Source organism: Stegastes partitus, unplaced genomic scaffold (genome assembly GCF_000690725.1).
Source record: "Stegastes partitus isolate 25-593 unplaced genomic scaffold, Stegastes_partitus-1.0.2 Scaffold31, whole genome shotgun sequence".
NCBI classification, from domain to species: Eukaryota; Metazoa; Chordata; class Actinopteri; family Pomacentridae; genus Stegastes; species Stegastes partitus.
This window is the reverse complement of record NW_007577762.1, coordinates 101,797-125,111: the sequence shown is the minus strand read 5'-3', so window position 1 is coordinate 125,111 and position 23,315 is coordinate 101,797. Positions and strand designations below refer to the sequence as shown.

Below are 23,315 nucleotides of genomic sequence, written 5' to 3'. Positions count from 1 at the left end.
TGAGACCATAAATTCATTTGGGATTGTTAACCGAGGGAAAAAAAATCAAGTAAAAAAGTAGGGTAATTTTCTCATATACTTCTATACAACTAGACTTTCTTTTTGCAACCAAAGGAGTCGCCTCCTACTGGCTCTTAGACAGAAGGAAGGTTTAAGGCAGTTCTGCTTTAGAAGGACTTTTCAGACCAAGAGGCTACGTCCATCTTTTCTACATGTATTCCGGGCATGCCCTTGTGACATAGTGGTTCAGTGGACATAAATTTCGGGCTTCAGATGTCCACAGAGGTCCCAGGCAGACTCTTGTGGATTTAGGCAGGTATGAAGTAGTGTTTTCTGTAGAAAAGAATAATTCTCTTTGGGCTTTGGCTAAGCTACAAGTTGGCAGACCTTTTAAAATGCTCAAAATGGTTAAAAAAACCAAAGTGAAAAGAGAGAACAGTGAAACTCCCTGAAGCATAATATGGGTCCTTTAATATGTCCTCATGTATGTGTGTGTTATTATGTGTGCGTCCAGCCATGTGTTCCAGTGATAGGAAACAGTGTTTTCATCGTACGTCAGTGGAGAATACCATGCAGTAATATTCATTCCATAATTACCCATTCAGCTCAGGAAACATTCCAAAAGCTGGAAATGCGTCTCAGTGTTGTAATTACTCTGGCATAATAGTTTCCACTAAGGCTGAAGAACCCCCGTCACGCATACAGTATACACACTCCGTCGCCCTCCAACAGAGAGGAGGGGTTCTCTCCGCTTTACAGAAATGATGATTGGATTGTTCTCATCGTCGGTATCTGAGCAGCTTCGCAGCCCCCCAGCTGGGATGCTTAAACGATTTCACTCTTGACCACAATTTGAGAGATTGTGTGTTGTCTTGTGGCTTGCTGTAATGGAAACCCATTGTCAGATCCCACCAGGAGCACTCACAGTTCAAGGTGCAGCGGCCCTCAGAATTGGGCCTTAAGAAGTCCGCGGCCAGCAGCCGTCAGCCTCCCCATTTATGTCTCAGTGACAGATGGAACAGAACAGGACAGCCCGGTGTGTTTAAACAACAGATTCCATTGTAGCATATTCACGATAAATGTCATAACTTGTATGCAGTGTGTAGCGGCAGCGCTTCCTTTCTCTGTCAGCTCATGGAGCAGCAGGAAGTCTGATGAGTTATGGCTTGTTCTCGTGTGAACGGCTGCTGAGATGATGCCAACGATTAAAACATAGAGTCAAATTCATAAGAAATATTGATCTGATGAGGGAAGACAGACCCTAGAGACAATATGCTCACACGAATTTCACTGGATCTGTTTACGCAACTTTTGTCAATAGGTTTTGCTGATTCTTTGAAAAGGAAAAAGTTCAAGCTGAGGTCTGTGCTCAAACATGTCGTCTTTGTTATCGTGACATAACATTGTTTCATCAGGTATATGTCTTATTGAGATTAAAATCTCTTTTTCAATAGAGACTTGGCCAAGAAGGCAGTAAAGTCATTGTTGCAACAAAAAATACTAACAGCAAACTGAACTGACATTGTTACAGCACATAATCTTCATTCACTGTGTTGTACCAGTCTTTGCCTCAAGATCAATTATGTGCACTGATACATTGTTGGTCTGTTCAATAGTATTGTATCTCGCACTGAGCTTGGATGTGGCTAACAAGATGTCGTGACTCCTAACATCTGCTACAACGTCACATGTCAGGAAGGTGCAGTAAATTGAATATACAGCATAACATTCTGCCAAATGAAGAAGTCATTTCGTGTGAAAGTATTTGTGTGTTGGGAAAAAGAGGAAAATAATATTACTCATTTGGCATTCTCGGCTAGTTTAGTCATCAGTAATGGGTCAATTTAGTGTAAAAAAAAAAAGAAAGTGCACATTCCATAGAAATGGCAATGTTTTACCGCAACATCACATCTGCTCAACTTTCCCCTTATGGAGTAGTTTGTGAATTTTAAAGACTGCCTCAGGTGACAGTCCGGTTGTTACCTTGTTAACATGTCCATAGGGTGTTGTTGTTTATATGCTAGGAAGCACACCATGAGCAAAGTAATCAGTCAGTACCATGGCTGAGTATTTCCACCTTGAAACTGTAGTTTGATGATGACAGTCTCAAAAACATGGATCCTTCTGAGGTTTCACATGTAACAAACCTAAAGAATCGATCCTGTCAACTTGCGGCGTGGAACTTCCTGCATCATTATTCTTTTTCAGAATCAGTTTCTAGTGTGAACATGTATGGTTGAGTTATTCCAATATTGCAGCTTCCCGTTGTGTAGAGTAGTTGGACAGTTTTTGAGCAGAGGGTGAGCTGGCGTGCCTGAGCTGCAGCGAGTTGGTAGATTTGGGTGGAAACAGAGGATTGGCACAGAAAGGAAGGAATTATTTTTGTGGAAAAAAAAACTCAGAAATAAGTTTGTAGGAATTGAATTAAGCATCAGAGAGGAACCTTAAGGTACTGCAGGCACATTTTCAACGTGAACAAAAGTTTGCGTATATGTCACATGTGTATCAACAGATGTACACGTTGTGAGCAATGTAAAGGACTTTAATGTCTCATCAGGAGGTGAAAACATCAAGAATCAGGGAAACTAACTGTGCAGCAGATAAACAATTGTGTAAGCCAGTTGAACATTCTGTTAGTATTCTAGAGTTGGTATATCTTCTTCAGATAGACTGCTGTTGTGTGATTCTGATAGGCTGGAGGCCAAAAGAGCAGGACAAGCAATATACTTAGCTGACTGTTGAAGTGTTAAGTGTCTGAAATGGGGTGTGAAGCAGCAAAGTAAGAGAACATGATAATCTTAGTGAAATACAGTCAGTTAACATTCCCATACCAAACCGTTAGACATCTGAGGAATCTGCTGGCTGCATCAACAACAGAAGAAGAGCATCCATTAATCAGTAGTTCTGATTACCTGAAAACACATCTGACATTTCTGCTTAAATAATTACAGTAAGAACAATGAAAACTTCTCTGTTTGATGTTTTGCCACAGTACCACCTATTTGTAAAGATTTGTGCATTCCAAAAGTTATTGTGTGATGAAGAGATTACATTTAATTTTGTGGTGTGTGTGATGTTGCTCAACCTGCCTGGTCTAGTTTTAGAAACTTCCTGCACAAATAAAGTCAAGTCAGGTCAAGGTTTATTCGTATAGCGAGCCTCCATGTGCTTTACATACACACAGTCCATAAACACATACACGTGTAAATGACAGGGAATTCAAAGTTTAAAAACGCCCTCTGGGGAATATTACGTTCTTAACCTTGGTATCATGTCCATTTGGTGTGTTTTTTAGATGCTGAACGACACATTAAGTCAAAAGTAAGTAAGTCAATGACACGGTTGAGCATTTGTGCCTTGAAAGCAGAGTAACAATGACGCTCTCAACAACACTGATTCCTACTTCGAGGGTTTTATAAGTAACAAACCTCAGGAACACATCCTGTCAACATTCAGGGTTTGTGGTTTAAACATGTATGCCAGAATTACTCCAATATTACATCTTGCCACTGTATTGTGGAGTAGTGCTACAATGTTTGAGAAGAGTCGTAGGTGAGCTGGTGCACTGGAGCTGCTGTGGATGGGGAGCGATGTAATTAGTTTATCAACTTGTGGAGATGCATGAAAACAATTTTAAGGCAGGAAGGGGTTATTTTATTTTCTAAAAATGTTAATTTGATACACAGAAATAAGTTCGTAGGGGTTTAATCAATAAGCTAAGGGGGACTTTAAAACATCCACAAGTACTTCAATTATTTGACAATGACTAAAGACAGAGTTTAAGACTGGATTTTAAAAACATGCGTGATGTATAAAGTTGGAGATATTTTACATTTTTCTTATAATTAACAAACCCCAAGAAAAGACTAAATGTTTTGCCTGTCTTTCAGTACTTTATGATTGGCTACACTCGAGTGTGAGTGACCCAACTGACGATGGGTATCAAAGTTACATATTTAGAAGTCCCTCCCCCACTCACAGCAGCTCGAGCACACCAGCTCACCTACGACTCTACACAATAGCAAGTAGATATTAAATAATTCAGCCACACATAGGTGAACTTTAAACTGATCCTGAAGCAGAATGATGATACAGAAATCCCCATCCTGCAAATTACCAGGATTGGTTCCTTGGCTTCATCATCAGCCATGAACTGCTTATTGAAGGTTTTTACAAATCATTTCCCCCAATGGAGGTGTTTAAATTATGATAAAAGCGACTGCATCCTTTCCACAAACTAAAACTTGTCTTTATTGATTTCTGCTGGATGTTGGGCGCTTCACAACAAATTGACATTCACTTCATATTTTCTCAAACAGCTGAAAAACAGCTTGTATTGGACGTCGTTATAACCGCTATTAAAAATGGAGCATCCATTCCTCTCCCTCTATAAATATTCTATTTGATCGCTTTATTTTCTGAGGGAATTAAGCTCATAAATTCGCCCGACTGCCTCAAGTTAAATATGCTCCATGCACCTGTGTAATCGTGCATGTCTGTGTCACTTCAGACGTCTAGAAGCTCATGATGAGCCCAATCACAGCAGACAAATAAAGTGGCGCCGCTCGTGGTGCCGCTTCATCTGCAGCTGGAGGACCGTGTCTGCTTTCACTGATTTGATTTTATAGCTGCACAATGTACCAGCCAGGTGTGTCGAAAGTATGAGGGCTTTCCTTCATCTGAAGTAGCCCAAATTCCTCCGCATGGAGAGAGAAGAGAGAAAAGAGAGGGTCTTTTCTTGGGCCATGTCCATCCATGATGAGGAATGATGGAAAAAAAAAAAAAAAGAAAGAAGTCTGGGTTGGTGGGGGCAGGTGTTAGTGCTGGGAGGAGGGTGCTGGTGGTTGGTGATCCTGGCTGGAGTGGAAAAAGGAATGCGGGGCTCCTGGAATGTACTGGAATGTTTAGAGCAGTCGGGGATAATTGAGTGAATCTGGAACAAGAAAAGACAAACCGAGGTCCCGCGGTGGAAGAATGTGCTTCTGGGACGTCTGAAGAAACATTCCATCCATTCAGACAGCTTCATTGGGCCCAGATCCTTCCTTAGATGGCACCGTAGGGAATACAACCTCCCTCACCCACCCACCCACCGGTCCCCCCCGTACACACACATGCACTTAACACTGGTCTTCCTCTCACACCCTTCTCGCCCTACACCTCACACAAACACAAAGCCTCTTTCTATACACATTTATTCTCTGCCCTTGAAGTTTGTGTACATTATTTGTCAAAGTCTGCTGCGAGCAAAGCAGATGTCTTTAAAAAAATCAGCTTCGAGCATGGAGATGTGCTTTCATTCTCTTTGTTTTGAAGTGCATTTTAACATAAAAGTGGGATTAAAGTAGCAGTTGCTCAGCTGGTGGGGTTTTTTTTAGCTAGATTTCCATGTGATGCTTGTTTTTTTTTATCATTTCTCCCATTTCCCTCTGTGAAAAATTAGATTTTCCATTACAAACACATGATACACCATATCTATTTGCACTTTTAAGTTGAAAATTTTCCTCCTTTTGTAGCCAACAAGTCAAATTTGACAGACAGAAAACTTCTCTTCTCTTATTGCATCATATATTATCAACCAACCCTAATGGTGTGGGCATAATTAGCTTCCATCCACCTCAGTATTAAAAAAAAGGTTCTCTGGTATTCTCAGCACTGACGTCACTCAGTTTGTTGCAGATTTCAGCAGCTCCACCTATTTCTAGAAAGTATCTTGTCATTAAATAGTATGCAGCAGAGATTCAAATGTCACCATGTGGACGGAAACACCACTATTGATCCCAAATATGCAAGACAACATTTTTGATTATTGATTTAAGAAAGTGATTGCTCTTATTGTTGAGTCAACCAAACCAAAACTTTAGAAAAACACTAAATATTGCAAATGTTGAGCTGGAACAAGGTTGTATTTTTTTTTTTGCATTTTCACTTGATAAAAGCAATACAGGGTTTAAAAAAAAATGATTGGGCTGATTCATGTTTGGCCATTTGTACATAACTGCAGAAATATGACAATATTATGGAATAAACAGTAACACAAGGGTATTTTTTAAAAGTATGAGTTGGGGGGTGCGGGCTCTGCTGTGCTGATCCAGTGTGCAGCTGCCTGATCCACAGCTCGGTGTGTGTCTGACTGTCACTTGTTGGGCTGAACGCCTCTCTGACAGACTCGTCGGCTACACGTGATGGTCGGTGCGCGTCACCGAAGCGCTGTCGCTCGCCTGGAGACCGGAGCAGGGCTGACTGACACTGTGTGCAGCAGGCTACTGTAAATAAAGAATTCAAAAAAACCCAACAAACTAACAGGCAACAAATAAGCAAGCCGGGCAGCAATCGGGTCAGCTGATAGTAGTTTTTTTTCCCTCATTCATTCGCTGAGTTGTCTGTGAGGGTGTTTTTCAGTCCTTTTTTCTTTTTTTCTTCTTCTTCTTTTTTTTTTTTGTTCCAGATTTGAGCGTGCCAAGTAAAGGGGAAAGCAAAAAAAAAAAAAACATGGCTGGTTTGATGGCAGGATTTGGTCACTACACCCACGCCGTCGTCCGGGGAATCCCTGCGTCCCTGGCCAAAGAAGCGCTCCGGACCGTCCAGGCGGAGGTGGACCTGGCCAAGGCGCGGAGGGAGCACGACGCGTACGTCGAGGTCCTGAGGACGAGGCTCGGGCTGGAGGTGGTCGAGCTCCCCGCGGACGAGTCGCTCCCGGACTGCGTGTTCGTGGAGGACGCGGCCGTGGTGTGCGGTGACACGGCGCTCATCACCAGACCCGGGGCAGAGAGCAGGAGGAGAGAGGTAGGGAAGTGTCAGCATGATTCAATACGGCGAAAATTACCAAAAAAGAAAAAAAGTTTGATGTGAAAGTGGAAAGGAAGGCGTCCTCTCCCCCCCCAACCTCGTTTGACTGTCGTGCTCACTTGGCATGCAATTAAGAAGCTGCAGGGATGGGCAGCATGCTGTACTGCTGGGTGCTAAGCTGCCTAATGCATGTCACACTGGAAAACATTATTAGACTGATTTGAAACATGAATTTAAAAAGTGTTGATTTTTTTTTCTAGTAAAAGCATGATTTTCCCTCGAAATCTGACTCAATTTTCCTAATTAACTTAATTAAGGCTCTCTCCAGCTGTAGTGCCAAATTAAATCTTGTGCAAAAAATGTATGAAACTTAGGATTTGGGGAGGGTTTAATGAGCAGAAGACCTGCATTTAAGAAAAAAAAACAAACCTTTGCATGTCACCAGCTGTGGCACATTAACCACATGCACTGTGCACCAGCCTTCACAAATGGACATGGTGATTACTTATATAAGGCAACGCCCATCAGAGAGACAATGCTTCTTTAAACAATGAGAGCTGCACCTTAGAGAAGTGACATTTCTTTTTTATTTATTTATTTTTATACATGTTTCTGTACTTTCCTTCATTGTCACTTGTCTCTTTACTTGTCAAAGCATCCTCAAGGTGTTACTTCATAACTCTTGGCTGATTAGGATCAAGAACCGAGGAGGAAGAGAAAAGAGTTCTGGAACTGAGAGGTTGTAGGACTAGTGAAATTAATTACTTTTTTCTTTTCTTTTTGAGTAAAACAAAACATCAGTGTGAGTGCACTTTGGTTGCCTAGTGAGGACAGCTGCACTGTAGGCTATTCGTGTGCGTTTGAATGACAATGAGGGAAACGGTAGGACGGTTTCTGTGAAAGCCCCTGTCATTTCACATCACAGTCACTTTGCTGGGCTCACTCGTGCTAATGGTCCCCAGCCTCACTGGCGGCAGGGATATTGATTGAAAAGCTCGCCGCTGCTACCTTCAGCCACCACATTTCATTTATGCCGAACGCGGCTGCAAGTCAGATTTGCATGCACATGTGCGCGCGGCGTCAACACTGTGCTGAGTCCCTTCATCACATGTAAATTGTGGAATTTTTCATATTTGGTACACAGGTAGCAGTGGTTGGGTTTTTTCTCGCCTGTTTTCTGCTCATGGGAGATGTCAGCTGTGATGAATACAAAATTGGCAGAAATAATATGTTTTCAAAAAAAAAAAGCAGGCTGTGTGAAAACCACAGCGAATCCACGCCTGTTGTTTCGTGCAGAATTGTAAATGACTGGATAGTGTGATTCATAATGAGATTTAATTTTCTGTGCAAATGACATTTCGTTGTCATTGTGCGAGGCAAAGCGCTGTTGGTGGCTGGATGCACAGAGAAAAATTAGCAAATGACTTTTCACGTTTAAGTGAGCGGAAATGCTTTCGTCCCACAGTTCATGTTATGAGGCAGTTTGGCTGCGAGTGATGAGAGATGATACTTTTGCACAGAGAAAAGAACTGTTTTCACAATTCAGTCTCTCACCTGTTTGTATGTGAAGCTGTAACCGCACACTCTTTCTCATTACACACACTGAATGCAGTAGAACACATCATAATCTCATGTTTTGCGTTATAGCTATTAAATTTGAGTTTCTGATCCCTGTTCCTGGAAATGCAGGAGATAGAAGGTGCGTTTAAACACCGTCAGGATCACCAAAGTACCCAATCATCTCAGGTTTTATGGCTTTTACAGCCTTTCTCGCTGCAAATATTATAATAATTTACTGCATGATACAAGATTCTGTGTATGCAGCTGGGAGGAAAGAGCTTGTGATTTACCTGAATGTTAATGTGTCACATAGAAATGCAGTAGGTGCAAGTAAGTGAGTTTCTAGTCTTGGTTTTATAGCAAAAAACATTGATATAGTTTACTTTATCATTAACCAGGGTAGTTATAGGTGCTGCCAGTGAAAAACTGGACTTTGTACGGATCCGTTGGACTGTCGGGGGGGAAAAAAACAACTTAGTTCTGAAGTTGAACTTGAAATCTGTTGATAAGACACCGCAGAGAGCAGGTGCGCAATGCAGCAGGAGAATTGATGTGGGAATTCAGAGGTGTGCTTATCTAAGTTAAGAGAAATCACTTGTTGTGCTACTGTTTATCCCTTTAGTCTGTTGAATGCGGTGGGATTTTATTTTTTTTTTTAGTATATTGGCCTCCTCCATCAGATTCCTTTTGCTTGGGTTGCTCTAATCATCTTGTAAAGTCACTAGAGGGGAGATTAACGAGTTGGTTCTTACAATTTGATGTTTTTGCTCTCGGCCTTTAAAAGATGAGACCTTCACTTTTTGTAATTGAACATATGCATTATAGGTTTTTATATTATTCAATTCCATAAGACAACAGGGAAAGGAATAAGTTATTAAACATTTCTTGGTGGTTGCAGGAATCGTATCCATTAGGCTGTGGCTTAAAAGCTTTATTATTGGGGGAAATGCTCGTCTAAATGGATTACATTATTGTGTACTGCACACTGGAGCATTGTCTAAAACATTCCCAACAAAGAGCCAGAGTTAATTTCTCCTTTATGCTAAACATAAGTCCGATAAGCTGAATGCTGCAGAATGTCATATAACCTTTTAATTTCTTGCTCATTGTGAACCCTTTTAAACACGGTAATGAAAATGCCACTGTTGTTTCACGCTTTAGTTACTTTGTGATAAGTTGAGATAGCACATTATTTATATAATGTCAGTCAAAATGTAGATAAAAATATTCTCTTGACATTGACAAGAACACATTTTTAAAGTACTGTTTTTAGCTTGAAAAGCATTTCTCTCTGATTCTAAGTGTTTGATTTGACAGCATACAATAGTGTGCTTCTTTTCTTACTGCACCGTGCACAGTGCAATTACAGGCAGAGGTACTAACGCAGTCAGTGTTATGCACATGTAGGGTTGACTTTTTAAGGTATACATTTTTCATCTGGTTTTCACAAACATGCTATTTGTCTGTTTCTTAAGTCTGTCCCCAATTGTTGCTGTTTCTCTGATGTAGATGTTTACCACAGCTGTTGTGGGTGACGTATTATCCCACCCCAGTGCTCTTGACTTGTGATAAGCAGCGACAGAGCTGAAGGGTGGCCTCAGCCTGGTGTGGAATCAGTCACCAAACCCATAGTGAAGCCTCTCTCTGGCAAAAAAACCATAGAGATTCCTTTTAACAACACAACCACCTCCCACATTTAACCGCATACACCAACAAAAGCCTATAGACAGTATAAACATGCATCTGCTTCGTATATATAAATACTCATGCTTGTACACGATTTCTCACTCAAGTGGGTACGATTCAGGTTTAGCTGTGGATTTAGTTAAAGCTCTTGCACAAAGTCTTCAACACCTGTAGGGATGAAAACCTACTTTGACGAGCTCTGAAAAAACAAGCAGTACAAAAGGAACTGCAGGCTTTGATGTCTCAACTAGGTTGTCGTGAGCAGAACACTTGTGACATAAGTGTCCTTAATGTGCTTATCTTATTTTTCTCAAGAGTAATTACCTTATGAGCTTTATCAGTAAATAATAAAGAAGTATATGCGAATCTGTTCCAGGTTTTGATCAATTGACAGTTACATAAAACAGTTAATGGCCTGAATATGAGCTCTCATGTACTTCTACATGGCAATCTGTCTGCAAAAGCAAATGATAAGAGTGAGTGACTGAGAAAAAGACTATTTGGCCTACAGTGATTTGTTGAAAAAACAAATTCATGAGACATTGTGCCACCTCAATGTGAGTAATGGTCTCAGCCCAGCAACCCACCACTGGTGATAGGTGTTGCACTGAAGGCTCTCTGGCAACTGAGCCACATAATTGAGTCTCACTGGGATGAATTCTGCACATTTTATTCTTCACAGAATGATTGACAGTCAATAAAGTGGAAGAAAATACCTCAGACCTGCTTTTAGTTTTTCTGTCAACCCTTTTGACTTTGTGCACTGGCGGTGTTGCAGCAGATGTTCTCAAACATTCACTTCTCGTGACCTTTATTTAAACTTTAAATGACTTGTCTATAAATTCAAAGAAGAGTGAAACCTGCAGCCTGTAAATGTCCTCATTAAAAAAGATCTTCAAGTATTTATGTTTAGCAGAACCGGAGGCAGTGAGTGAACTACAGAAGTGGTGTGGATACGTTCACAGGCGGTTTTATTGTTGAAGACTGTTTTGCAGAATGTTGTCACTTTTCTCAGGAGAAGTGTAATGCAGGTTTTGAACTGCTGCCGCTCCTCGTGCCAATCAAAACTTGCATGTTTTTGCTTGCTTGCATATTTTACAGATATTTTCTCAGCATCAGCTCAGGTACAGGAGTTCATCTTTATATATATGTATAGGAGGGTTTTTGCAACAGTCACAGAATCAGGGAGTTTATAGTAGGAGTTGACCAATCTATTTTTTGGGCCAGTACTGATTATTAGTAATCAAGGAGACCAATAACCGACATTGGGAACCCAAAGATAATTTTGGCACTTGACTTGGAATAAGTTTTATATTTTTAGTCTTTTGACAAAAATGTTTAAGTCACTTGATTGTCATTAGTTTTAGTCAACAAACACATTTTTTTTTTCTTATAAAAGTACTGTGAGGCCACTGCTGTTGCTATCTCGATGTGTGGTCACCATGGTTACATGTATTATTCTGGTCTATGGCAAGAAGTTAAAGAAAAAAGGCTTTTTCGCTCTGCAGTGATGTACGAGGTGTGTCAGAAAAGTTTCAGTACTGGTATCACAAAAGATATATTTCAAATCCAAACTACAAGCTACAAGTTTTCCCCTTCCAAGTAGTCCCCCTGGAGTCTACCACACTTCCCCAGCCTTCTCTGCCACGCTGCCATGCACTCCTGGAAGGATTCTTCCGGGATCCTCTGCAGCTCCGTCGTCACAGCCATCTTGATGTCATCCACGTCTTCAAAACTGGTCCCCTTGATGACCCCCTTCAGCTTGAGGAAGAGGAAAAAATCCCACAGAGCCAGATGGGGTGAGTAGGGAGGTTGCTCCAGCACGGCAATGTTCTTCTCAGCCAGGAACTGTCGGATGCTCAGGGCATTGTGAGCAGGCGCGTTGTCATGGTGAAGCAGCCACGACTTGTCCTGCCTCTTCTGGCGCACTGAACGAAGCAAACGCAGCACGATGTCTTTGTAGACGTGCTGGTCGTCTGAAGGGGAAAACTGGTAGTTTGTAGTTTGGGTTTGACATATATTTTTTTGTGACACCAGTCCTGGAACTTTTCTGACACACCTCATAGTCTGACCAGCGGGATGTAGACTGCGGGTGTAAGCCCACCATTGAGCTCACGTTACGCATTTTTCTCATCCCAAAATCTACTACAGAAAACATGAACAACAACCTCCAGGCAGCAAACTACACGTAAGATTTGCCAATATTTAGATGGTGCAGTTATGCAGCCCTCCTATTTTAGTTTGGTGAATTAGTCATTTCAGTGACAGTGCTTGAGTCATTGCATGCAAATGTAGCCCCAAAACAATCCCCCCATCACTGTTTTGCTGGAACACTGTCTCTGCATCCTTAGTTTAACTCTCCAACATGATACTAGAAATACAAACAAGCCCCAGAGAGTTTTTTTTCAACCTATAGCAGAGTGATGATGAGGTGCATTCTGTAGGACAGAATTGTCTGGCTATGCATGACTAGCAGTAATAGAACAGACAGTCTCCACAGTAAATCCAGTTATCGTTTCCAAATTTTAAAACCGCTCTCGCTCTGTCAGTCCTGCTCATCTACCGTTACTATTAGCATTAACACAGCAACACACTCTATCCACTGAAGAACAGCCGCTAGTTCAAAACATGATTCACTCATTTGTTTACCAGTAAATTGTGGTTTAAATGGTGAATGTACATTATATCTTCAGTGAACATCCAGACGAAGATTTAGAGGAAACACCGTCATTAATCCTGGATCTAACTCCGACAGAAACATGGACAACATCTGACTGACAGTAACATCACACATTCACATCACCTGTGTTCCATTAGCAGTGTTGAATTAACATTAGTGACCTTTTTATAAATGCTGGTTTATCTCAGCTACTTTGTTGATGCTTCTTGTTATGTATTTGTAGCTGAATCAAGTCCATTTACTTTAAACAACCACCAGAAAACATTCCTGACTGACACATTACAGCTCGAAACGGTGACTGTTAGGAGTGTTTTAATTAACGGCAGTACAACCGGTCAAACTGATGAACAAAAGAAGTGTTGGGTGTTGGAGGAAACTTGGATCAGAAACTGCAGTGTGTGATTCCACAGATGCTGCAGCTCGTTGAAAAACACTTAATTAAAACAGCGATTAGTTCATTTGTGCATTTGCAATATTATTTAGTTGTTATTCACTGATGAAAAGGATGAAACATTTAGTTCCCATCTACTTTTTAATTAAGTTTTAGTTTTGTTTTCGTTGACAAAATGAACACCAGTGCACATTTGCAGTAATAATCCAAATCTTGATGTCCACATTTAGAATAACAAACTCCAATCAAAACTTAATCAAAATGACATATTTTTAATAAAATGAGAACTCAACATTTGTCCTTCAGTGTTGATTGGTTATCACTCATGACCAATCAGATAACGCTTTCGGTGCTTTTTGAGACCACAGAGTAGTTTCCTCTCTCTCAGTCAGAGAGATGAGGCTGCATCAGTGTGTTGATTGTATTTGCAATATAATTAATTTGGCTAAAAACTTGTTATACTAATTGGAAAAATTCTGAATATCAGATCCAGTAACCGACTGGACCAAAAATCTGTTGGCCTCTAATTTATGATACAAATTTAGTGCAGTTTAGCCTGAGTCACAACGAGCACTTGGTCCAGTTTGGCCCCATGTAACACGGTTGCTAGACAGGTTATTCGAGGGTTGATGTCCTTGTTCACGTCTGATCTGTCCCTGAACCAAAGAGAGGACTCATTAACAAATAAATAAAAAAATCGGTGTCTCAAGATTTTTCATTACTTGCGATTCGTTATACTGTTCTATTTTGGTAATTTGTACAGGATTTGAAGGTCAGGACATCCAAACAAACACTACAACTCTACCTTTTCCTGCATGTGAAGCTGAGCCACAGCATCCTCACTGAATCATTTGGACTTCACTCTGACTGTGGTAGCAGCTTTGTGGTGGGGACTGAAACAGACAGGCTTTGGACACAAGTGAACAAAATGAGTTTTCCCCCACGGGATATCTGAGTTCATTCTCTGTGACAGACTGAAGAGCTGAGTAATCACAGTCAATCTGCTACTCTTCACATTCAAACCAGGCAGCTAAATTGCAAGTTCACGTAAATCACAAAAGATGTCTCCTCGCCCTCGGTGATCTAGTGTCTGGCAACGCAGACGGCAAAGTGCAAGATGCAATAATGATCCTGTATTGGAGACCACGGTGCGGTCAAATTGTACTTTTTTTTGCTTCTTCTTGCTGTAAGAGGTGGGAGTGCAATTTCATGCCAGAAGAGTTCCAGAATTACACTGCGTCCTCTAATCTGCTCAAACACAACCTTAGCTTTTGCCATTTCACCCACCGTCATACAAGCAGGTTGTTTAGAGCTTTGAAATTACCAGGCAAGGACAAGCACAGAAATTGGACTTGTGATGGAAATGGCATTGCAGCTGCAGCCAGCCTTGCATGATATTAGAGCCTAAAGACAGAAAACAGATAACTTCTGGAGAGAACTTTTGCCTTAGAATTAGCTCATTGTGATAGTCTTGCTCGAGGAGATGTGAGGTTTTAGTAATTTAAGAACTACACTGTGGAGTTGATCGATAGTTATTGCTTCAGAGCCAGAGCAGGGTGTGTTTAAATGTCTCAGGACGGATCCGCTATCTCTTACCGTTGCTCGAGATGCGCTTGAATACGAGAAAATGACAAGGTAATCAGGTGGAACAGGTTGAAATGGCAGCACCAATTTCCATCTAATGCCGTCTCTTCAGTAAATAATATTTGCATTCAAATAACCTCCTGGATTGATGACATTTCCAGTGCCTCTTCACAAACACATGAGATTCTCCCTCATACTTGCTGGTTCAAACCTTTTAACTTTCGGAAAACGTCTGGATAAATCGCTCCAATCTGATATTGAGATTAACAAGAGTTTTCATTAGCCGAGCTGAAAGGCTGTTTCTTTGCTGTGTTGTTGTTAGATAAAGTACGGCACTTTTACATTTTCATTACTGTTTTCGCAGTACTTTTAGTTAAAGCGGGCTCAATCCAGCAGCCGTGACAAGCAGTTATTTTGCTGAACTCTTAAACTGCTTCATATAATTTTAGCTGTCTCCCACTAGCTGCAGTTGGGTGGCTTTTTCTCCGCATTTATACCCCGAACATCAGGTTGTGCTGGCAGCCTCTCTGTCTGACAGTGAAGTCAAACTTAATTGCCTAGAAAGAGAATTCCTCTCTGATCCCCTACTCTCACTTTTTACTTCCCTGCCATTCTTTTTACTGAAGCAAAAAGAACTGAACTCCCAACAAACTGTTGCGTGTCTCAGTTTTATCTACTGAATAAACTTCTGTTCAAATCCTCCATGAGGTGATTAATAAACTTGACCGCTTTACTAGTTCTGCTCAGACACCGTGATGACTTAAAGTGAAGCCGTTAACTGTTCTGGACGGGCCACTGGATACTTACTGTATCTTATAATGGCATACCGCTGTAGGCTGTTACTGTAAGTTCAGCTTACATAGCCTGGAAAATAATGGTCATTAAAAAGTGCTAAAATCTGTCATAGCAAGTGTAAAACGCTTAGGTGTCTTTAGGCCTGGAGACAGGATGGAAAATTTTGCTCCGCAGACACAATATTTAGGTCATGTTTTTATAGACGTAATATTTAGGTTCAGTCCTCGCAGTTTATATGTCCATGTGGGCCTCTTTCCGGTCATGCCTCACGTAGCCACCCCCAAACGAACACCAGACAGCACAGAAGCCCTGTTTTGACTAGACAGCCTGCAGATGCTGATTCCTCGCCGCCCGCCCTGCTCTTATATGACTTTCCTGACGGAACCGTCCTGGTTTCCTTCAGGGAAACTTGACATCCGAGTGTGAACGTGGGAGGAGGTTGAGATACCTGGAAGCCGGCAGCAGCTTGTGGGACGGGGTCAGGCTGCCTTCCCCAACTGTCTGTCACATTCCTACCACATTTAACCTGCCCTTCCTCTTGCTGTTTGTCCGTCTGAATCCTCGTCTGGCTCGTCCATTTGTAACATCTCCGCCCGGCTGCCTCTCCCATCCTCTGCCTCTCATTTATTGTCTTCCAGAGGATATCGTCAAAGCGTAAGGTCCTCTAAGGTCAAATTAACTAGATACATTTATATTAACAGGCAGATGTTCAGGATCATTGCTGCCATGAATCACCCACTTAATAGTTTGGATGTTCTGCCAGTGAAACAGTATGAATCTGTCTTTGACTGAGCAATATAGGTTAACCTACTTTTCAATACAGGAAAAATAAATTATATTTCCAGTAATAGGATAATAGTGATAGTAAATTACTGTACTGCTGAGATGTCTTCTGTTGGCATGAACATTTACTCACATTGAAAAGACATTGAGAACCAGCAGTGGGATGGAAATGCATTCCACAATAAACAGTTTGGCAGTAAAGCAGACGTCTGGGTAACCCTGCCTTCTCATACGGGCAGGAGCTTACCTGTACCATATTAACTTTCACGTACCTGAATCGGAGTAAATAACAGCATTAAAAGGGGGCTGTTCAAAGTGCAACTAACATGTTTCACTGGAGTCAATATTAATAGTTACTGATTATTTTTAATGACCTATTTCAGCCTATTTATGAAGGTACACAGGTAGTAATTTTAATGTTAACACCCCAGTGAAAGCATACACAAATAAATCGATTCACAGACATAAGTGATGGTAAATAAGGACAAAGGAATCACACTTTCATACATATTCAATAAAGAAAGCAAGCAAAACCGCATTGATGACGATTATGGCGGAAACTACACTGAGAGTCATGATCCGAGTGGATGCCAGAACCGGGTCTCACAGGACAAAAACCCCCACAACAACCTCGACACTCACCCTGACGTCCAATCCGTCAGCTCTTGGAGCAGGCCGCCGGGAGTGTGTCACTTAGGTTGAGGTGGTGGCAGACACAGTGTCGTGACCACCTGTTCCTGCCGACTCTAACCTCCACCAGGGGAGACGCGTGGGCACAGATGGAGGTGAAATGAGGCCAAGACGGTTATGGACCAGTTCGCTGAAAGAGAACAGCACGAAGGCCGACAGAGAGAGTGACGGAAGCTGAAGACGCTCCATTATCAATTATCACTTGTTCATGTAACCAAACTTATAGTAGTTTCATTTAATCCATTTCAGTGAAACTACCAAACATTCTATCAGACAATTCTCTTACTACTATTGATGAAGTGTCTGTCGATGGTACACACCACTATCGTTTTGTTGCCCAGGCCGAGTACAAAGAATACAAGTCTGAATTTAACAGAGGAAAAAAAAAAGAGACCGGAGCAGGTTGCACTCCTGCTCTAATGTTCAAATTTGTTAAAGAAGTAGAGATAACGTGGATAAAATGCATTGCTCCACGCAAACGAGCTTGTACGGGGGGGGTTAGCAGTTTCTAAATATTTGCACTCATTAACTGCCATTAGCTGCTGTGTTGCTAATGTTAGCTTGCTGTTAGCTGTTAAAAGTAAAAGGACCAACAACATTTAATCACTTCAATAGCAATGTAAACAGGAAAATACTGTAAACAGGCAAAAATTTAAACCCACATTAAAAAGAAAAAAAAACACAACTATATATGTAAATCCATAAAAAAAATTACCTTTGACTGAATGACCCAGTTTCATTAGCTAGGTTAGCATATTCAGGGTTACTCATTCCAAACTGCATCATTATGCTAACTCTAAAACTTGCAATAAAACATACATATTTCTAAATTTATGAATATAAAAACAAGTTATTTATACATTTATGTAGGGTAAATAGTTAGTTTTATGTATTTACGACCAGAAACAGTCATTTTTGGCGGATATGTTGCAGCTCATGATGCTACAGTAACTCCTTGTTTATAGCCAGTTGTTGTTGACTGGATGGTGCTACAGATGCTTTCCTAGCTGCTAAACCCACAACCTGATACTTCACCAGTCTTTTCCTGCGAATTTGATGCAATTTATTAAACAACAGGTCTGATATTGCATAAATAAATTATGGATTTGGGAACAGCTGATCCATTTTTTTCTTGTTTTAGCATCATCACAGTGTGTTCTGTACGGGTCGGCCAACACGTGCCAGGGCTTCTCCACTCATGTGCGTTGCGTAAAGTCAGAATCGTATGAACAGACCAGACAACTCTGCCCCCATCCTGCCGTCACCTCAGACCCTGCCCCCTTTTGGCCCCAGGTTCACCCACCAAAGCCCTCCAAGCCAGCACAGTGTGGCAGCCTGTGAGACAGCTGCGGGAGACTCGCGAACAGGAACTCCTCTCAGCCTCACAGGATGACCCGGTCACGCTCAGCCGTCACCGTGGGTGTGTGAATGTCTGGTTTGGTATGTGAGACTGAGCAGCGGAAGACACAGGAAGTGGGCCAGGCATGGTGGTGTTGAGAAAAGTCTCGCTAAGGTCAGAAAGGGTGCAGCAGAAGCTGAGACAAAAGTCCTTTGTTCATTTAAAGTTTGGGGGGTTTAGTCCCATTTATTTCACAGACACGACTTTTCTGGGTGTTTGCATCGATTTGTTAAGTTTTGCATACTGTCAGAATCAGAGTCCTCAAAGTTACCCAAAGACACACTGATAAGTGTTTCTGCTATTTCAGAACAGAAATGTAGCTTATGTCAAGATATGAACAAAGGCAAAAATATTTTTATGCTCTTGGGAATTTTTCAGGGCTGTTTGTGTTTACATATTCTTGCCCTTGCATGGCTGAGCAAGTTGCGTGGTAATGTTTCACCTGGGATTAGAAATGATTGCTGTCTCGTGCAGAAACTAGTGCATTACACAGTACTTGCTGTTTTATCAGATGTAAAGGGGGCTCACTGATCTTTGATCGCAACAGCGTTGATGAGCCTAAACTGAGAGGATGGCTGAAGAAATTGTGCCTGTTTTGAATTTTCACTTTGAGACATGAATGAATATTGAAAATACTATGGTGACACAAAACTGGAAATAGTCAGGTGTGTTAATTTGTAACTGGTTTCAATGTTTGACTTATTCCATGTTGGACTTATTTATTTAGCTCAACCAGAACTCACAGATGTAGTTTGAAGGCAGGTTATGCAACAAACAAATCTAATGCTGAAAAGTCTGTGGATTCAGTAGGTTGGTATTTGTGTACTTTGTAGTGGCCCTCACTTAACCAAATAAATACTTCACTTGTAATACCATGATTGCTTCTGCCACATTGTGCTGCACTCTGTAAACACAGCAGAAATCAGTCAAGACTAATTGAGATAAATCTCTCTAAGCTTTTATAATCTTCCTCTTCACTTTCTCTCTCTTTGTCACTCTTTGACTTCTCACTCTCACCCTCCCTTTTGTTCTCACTCTTTAACAACAACAAACTCCGAGAGAGATACAAATCATCAACATCAGCCTCGTTGATTGCTGGAGATGCAGAGTGAACAGGAATATCTTACATCTAGCAGGCAACTGCCATCAGTCTTTCCTGTCAGTCCACATGAAAGCCATGGTTAATCCCATTTTTTTCTGCTGCCGCTGAACAACAATGGTTTTTACAGCCTTCTTTTTATCTCCAGGCCTGTTGATGGGATTTGGCTACCACCTCTGGTGGTAAAAATTGAATATATCTGTGTCTGAGGAGGTGGTGCACCAAGTGGCCTTACTTTGCATTAAAGTACAAGAATTTGTTGATGATATCCAGCTGTAATGCACATCACGTACTCTGTGTATCAGTACCACACCTCACAGAAATCCTCGGTTAAACAGTGTCGCTTATTGCATCTTTCCTGGTACTTGTGAGCAAAAACTCCGAGTGGCCCACTGTTTGTGAAATGCTGCGACCACAATGTCTTGTCGCTGTCATATAACATAAATTTTTATGCTTTCACATCAGTGAAGACCATGTCCAGAGGCATTATGTTTTCAGGTTGTCATATGTCTGTTCATCCGTACATCTGTCTGTCGCCTTCTCGTGAGCACGATATTTCATACCTTTCAACACCTGGAGGGAATTTCTTTAAATTTTGGACTTAAGAGTTAACTCCCAAGAGTATGTTGGTCAGAGGTCTCTGTGAGCTCACACAACACCATAATTCAAGAATCCACACAATAATTGCAACAAGTTTTCACACAAATGTCTAGGAAGTGATGACATTTTATATTCAAAAGGTCAAAGGCAAGTCTGTACAGACATGGCTGTAAACTGTAACTTGACTGGTCGCAAATACATAACCAACTACAACCTCCCAAGTAAATTCGTATTTTTTTGCATTTCAATTTTTTTCAACTTTCTGTGACAGAAATTCTTGAACAGTTTTCATAGTCTATAAAATGCTAGCTCTCCATTAGACAGTGCTTAACCACAATGGTGCTTTGAGCTACATACTAATATCAGCATTGCTCACCATAACAGCGCTAACATTCTGATGATAAGCAGGAATAATGTTTACCGTGTTCACTGTCTGAGTTTAGCGTGTTAGCATGCTACGTGTTGCTAGTTTTACAGGTATTCAGGAATAAACCAAAGTACTGGACAGATTGATAATCCAACCAAATGTTACATTGTCAAATCACCAAATTTACAATTTAACAGTATACTTTATTTCTTTTCCAAGTTCCATGACAATCCATCCAACAACTGTCCAGACATTTCACTGAAAAGCAAAAATATCTGCCTTGTGATTGGTGAAATTTTGGCGAATTACCAAAGGAACTATGAATGTGTTCAAAGTTTAATGGCAATAATTCCAGTGCTTTTCAGTATATTTTATTGCTTATACTAGTTGAAAGAGTTCAATATAATTTAGTTTTACTTACATAGCAGCAGTTTACAACATAAGTCATCTGAGGGCACTTTACATAACAAGGTGAAGACCTGACAATGTTATTATTTTGGGAGAAACACAGCAAAACCCAATGAGTGGGAAGAAAAAAGCTCCCCTTTAACAGTGAGACACCTCCAGCAGAACCAGGGTCAGGGAGGGCGGCCATCTGCCTTGACCAGTTAGGGTAAAGGTTAGTTCACAGAGCAAAGCAGGTAAAATGTCTACTAATGACCAATATATGCAGCTTACAGCTTCTCACTCTATAAACTTTTTGTTTTTATCTCTATAATGTCATTGTAATTAGCACACTTTAGTGTTTTGGAATCTTGATCAGTCAAAGTAAATATTGCGTCACTCATAGACAAAAAAATTGGCCAATAATGGAAATTAATTTATGATTGCAGCAATAGCTGTCTGTTTGCAGACTTGACAGGATTCTGACGTGCAGACGGATGATTTTTCTGTTTAATAAGGACGACTATCTGTGTCTGTTCACCTGAAAAGCTGGAGTGTGTCGTGTCTCCACAGTGGATCTACAGGTGCGAGCCTGTCAAAATGCTTCTCATATCCTTCTTGTAATTACCACCGGGGGTTGACGTGATTGTGTTTTTCCCCAGTTAGCAGTTTAAATTAACAGAACATCAAAGAAAAACTCCATCAGACTACTTACTTAAATGACTTTTCCGATGAGCTCACGCCAGCTGAAACAATCCGATTCTGCAGACGATCAGTATGCAGACATGTCGTGAAGGCCAGGCTCAGGGCCGCGTTGAAAGAACATGGTTGAAACTGTTTTGGTTTTGGCGCTCTGTTTCAGTGTGAGACAGTGCAGCGCTCCTGGTGACTTGGAGCTACATCAAGAGTGAAGTAAGTGATGAAATATTGAACATAACCAATTATATCACAATAGCTGGGAAAAAAAAAGAGGGGTGAAATAAGACACAAGTTGAAAATTAACTATCAGGATTTTCCATCATAAATTCCCCCCAAGCGCTACTGTAACTTTAGGCCCTCCAGTGTCAATTCCACTTGGGTTGCTTTCTGAGCCCACTGCCCTGTAGACACTGAGCAAATTATAAACTCTTCACCCCTTCGCCTCACATTACTTGGAGGGTCTGTTTTTTGTATTTACATGTCAAGATTAAGTCAGTGATGAACCAGAACCCCTGACACGAGACACACTGCTATGATGCCAACATCCGCTTCAACACAGGCCTTAAAATAGACTGGCCTTCACACTCTTGCAGTCATTCATGTTATTACGAGCCTCTGTGCAAACCTTGGAAAAGAAAAAAAAGAGACACTCGCACAGAGCTTTCCCATAGCGGTGCATATAAACGTGTATTCAGTTCCACACATATAGAAACACCTTCATCTGCAGACACATCTGCATATCACCTCCGATCCCCATCTATCTTTCATTGCTGCTATAGACAACAGGCACTCACTCAATCATGCCAATTTTGTGTCTCAGTTTTGGATGGCGTCCTAGGAGTACAAGCTAAAGCAAGGATCACTGCTATTTTCTACATCATTGTAGCCTCCAGAGTACTGCCCAGGCAAAAACACTGTTTTGACATCTGCTCTACTCTCAGCACACAGCCAATATTGTTTCAAAATTATCTTTCTGACTGGAACATGAAGTGATTTGTTCCTGCAGAATGTTCCAGTTTATACTTCATTCCTGTCGTCATATCTCGGTAGCGTCTTCTTATTTCTTGCCAGTGAAATTTACTTTTTTTCTTTCCCCACAACAAACATGTGTTAGTGCTGCAGATGTATACAGGTTGACCTGAAACAAAGACAGAACCTGTCTTATTCACTAATCACAAACTGATGATCGTTCATCATCACTGTGTAACTGATGCAAGGTTCGTGTCTTCTCTTAATTTTTGGCCGATCCATCACAGCATGGAGCAAGTGTTCCTGCCCCTGTGTGAACTTCTTCTGTTCTCTGCCTGGAAAAGCCCACTCATCGGTCTTTGATAAGAATGATATATCTCAGGCGTGGTTTTCACTCCAGGACCGCCCTCTCTGAGTTCGCATTTTTCTTTGCGCCATTATTCAGTCTGACTAATGCTGTTTGCAGAGTAGGTTTTAATTATGCCACAGTACAAGGCACTCTCAAATTGAATTTAACAGTGAGTGAACCTTGGCCAAAGTAATGAGAGAATCTCAGCTATTGAACAATATGTGCAGTTCTGTTGTACTCGTGGGTTTTATTTTCATGTTTCTTGAGCAGGGAAACGCGTTGCTATGCCGCTGTGATTCTTATTCCCATATGAGGAATTACATCAGACTCCTGAATCACTGAGCAATTTGAAATAAGTGGGATTAACAGAAGCCAGTCTAATGAGCCAGTGGTTTAGAAAATTTGGAAAGATAGCTTTCACCAAAGGCTTTCTTAACAGAAGTACCCACAGCTGGAGGGAGGAGCATTTGAGGAGTTTGTTCTTTTTTTGAGTC

General features: G+C 41.1%; 1 protein-coding gene across 1 annotated transcript in view; it reads left to right on the top strand.

Moving 5' to 3' along the window:
* Positions 1 to 5,937: 5,937 nt before the first annotated feature.
* The window catches only part of ddah1 (dimethylarginine dimethylaminohydrolase 1), an 88,897-nt gene continuing 71,519 nt past the window's right edge, over positions 5,938 to 23,315 (top strand). The window contains exon 1 of the mRNA XM_008299563.1: positions 5,938 to 6,783. Within this exon, the coding sequence (XP_008297785.1) occupies positions 6,490 to 6,783 (294 nt within the window). The 5' untranslated portion in view covers positions 5,938 to 6,489. The remainder of the gene's footprint in view (positions 6,784 to 23,315) is intronic.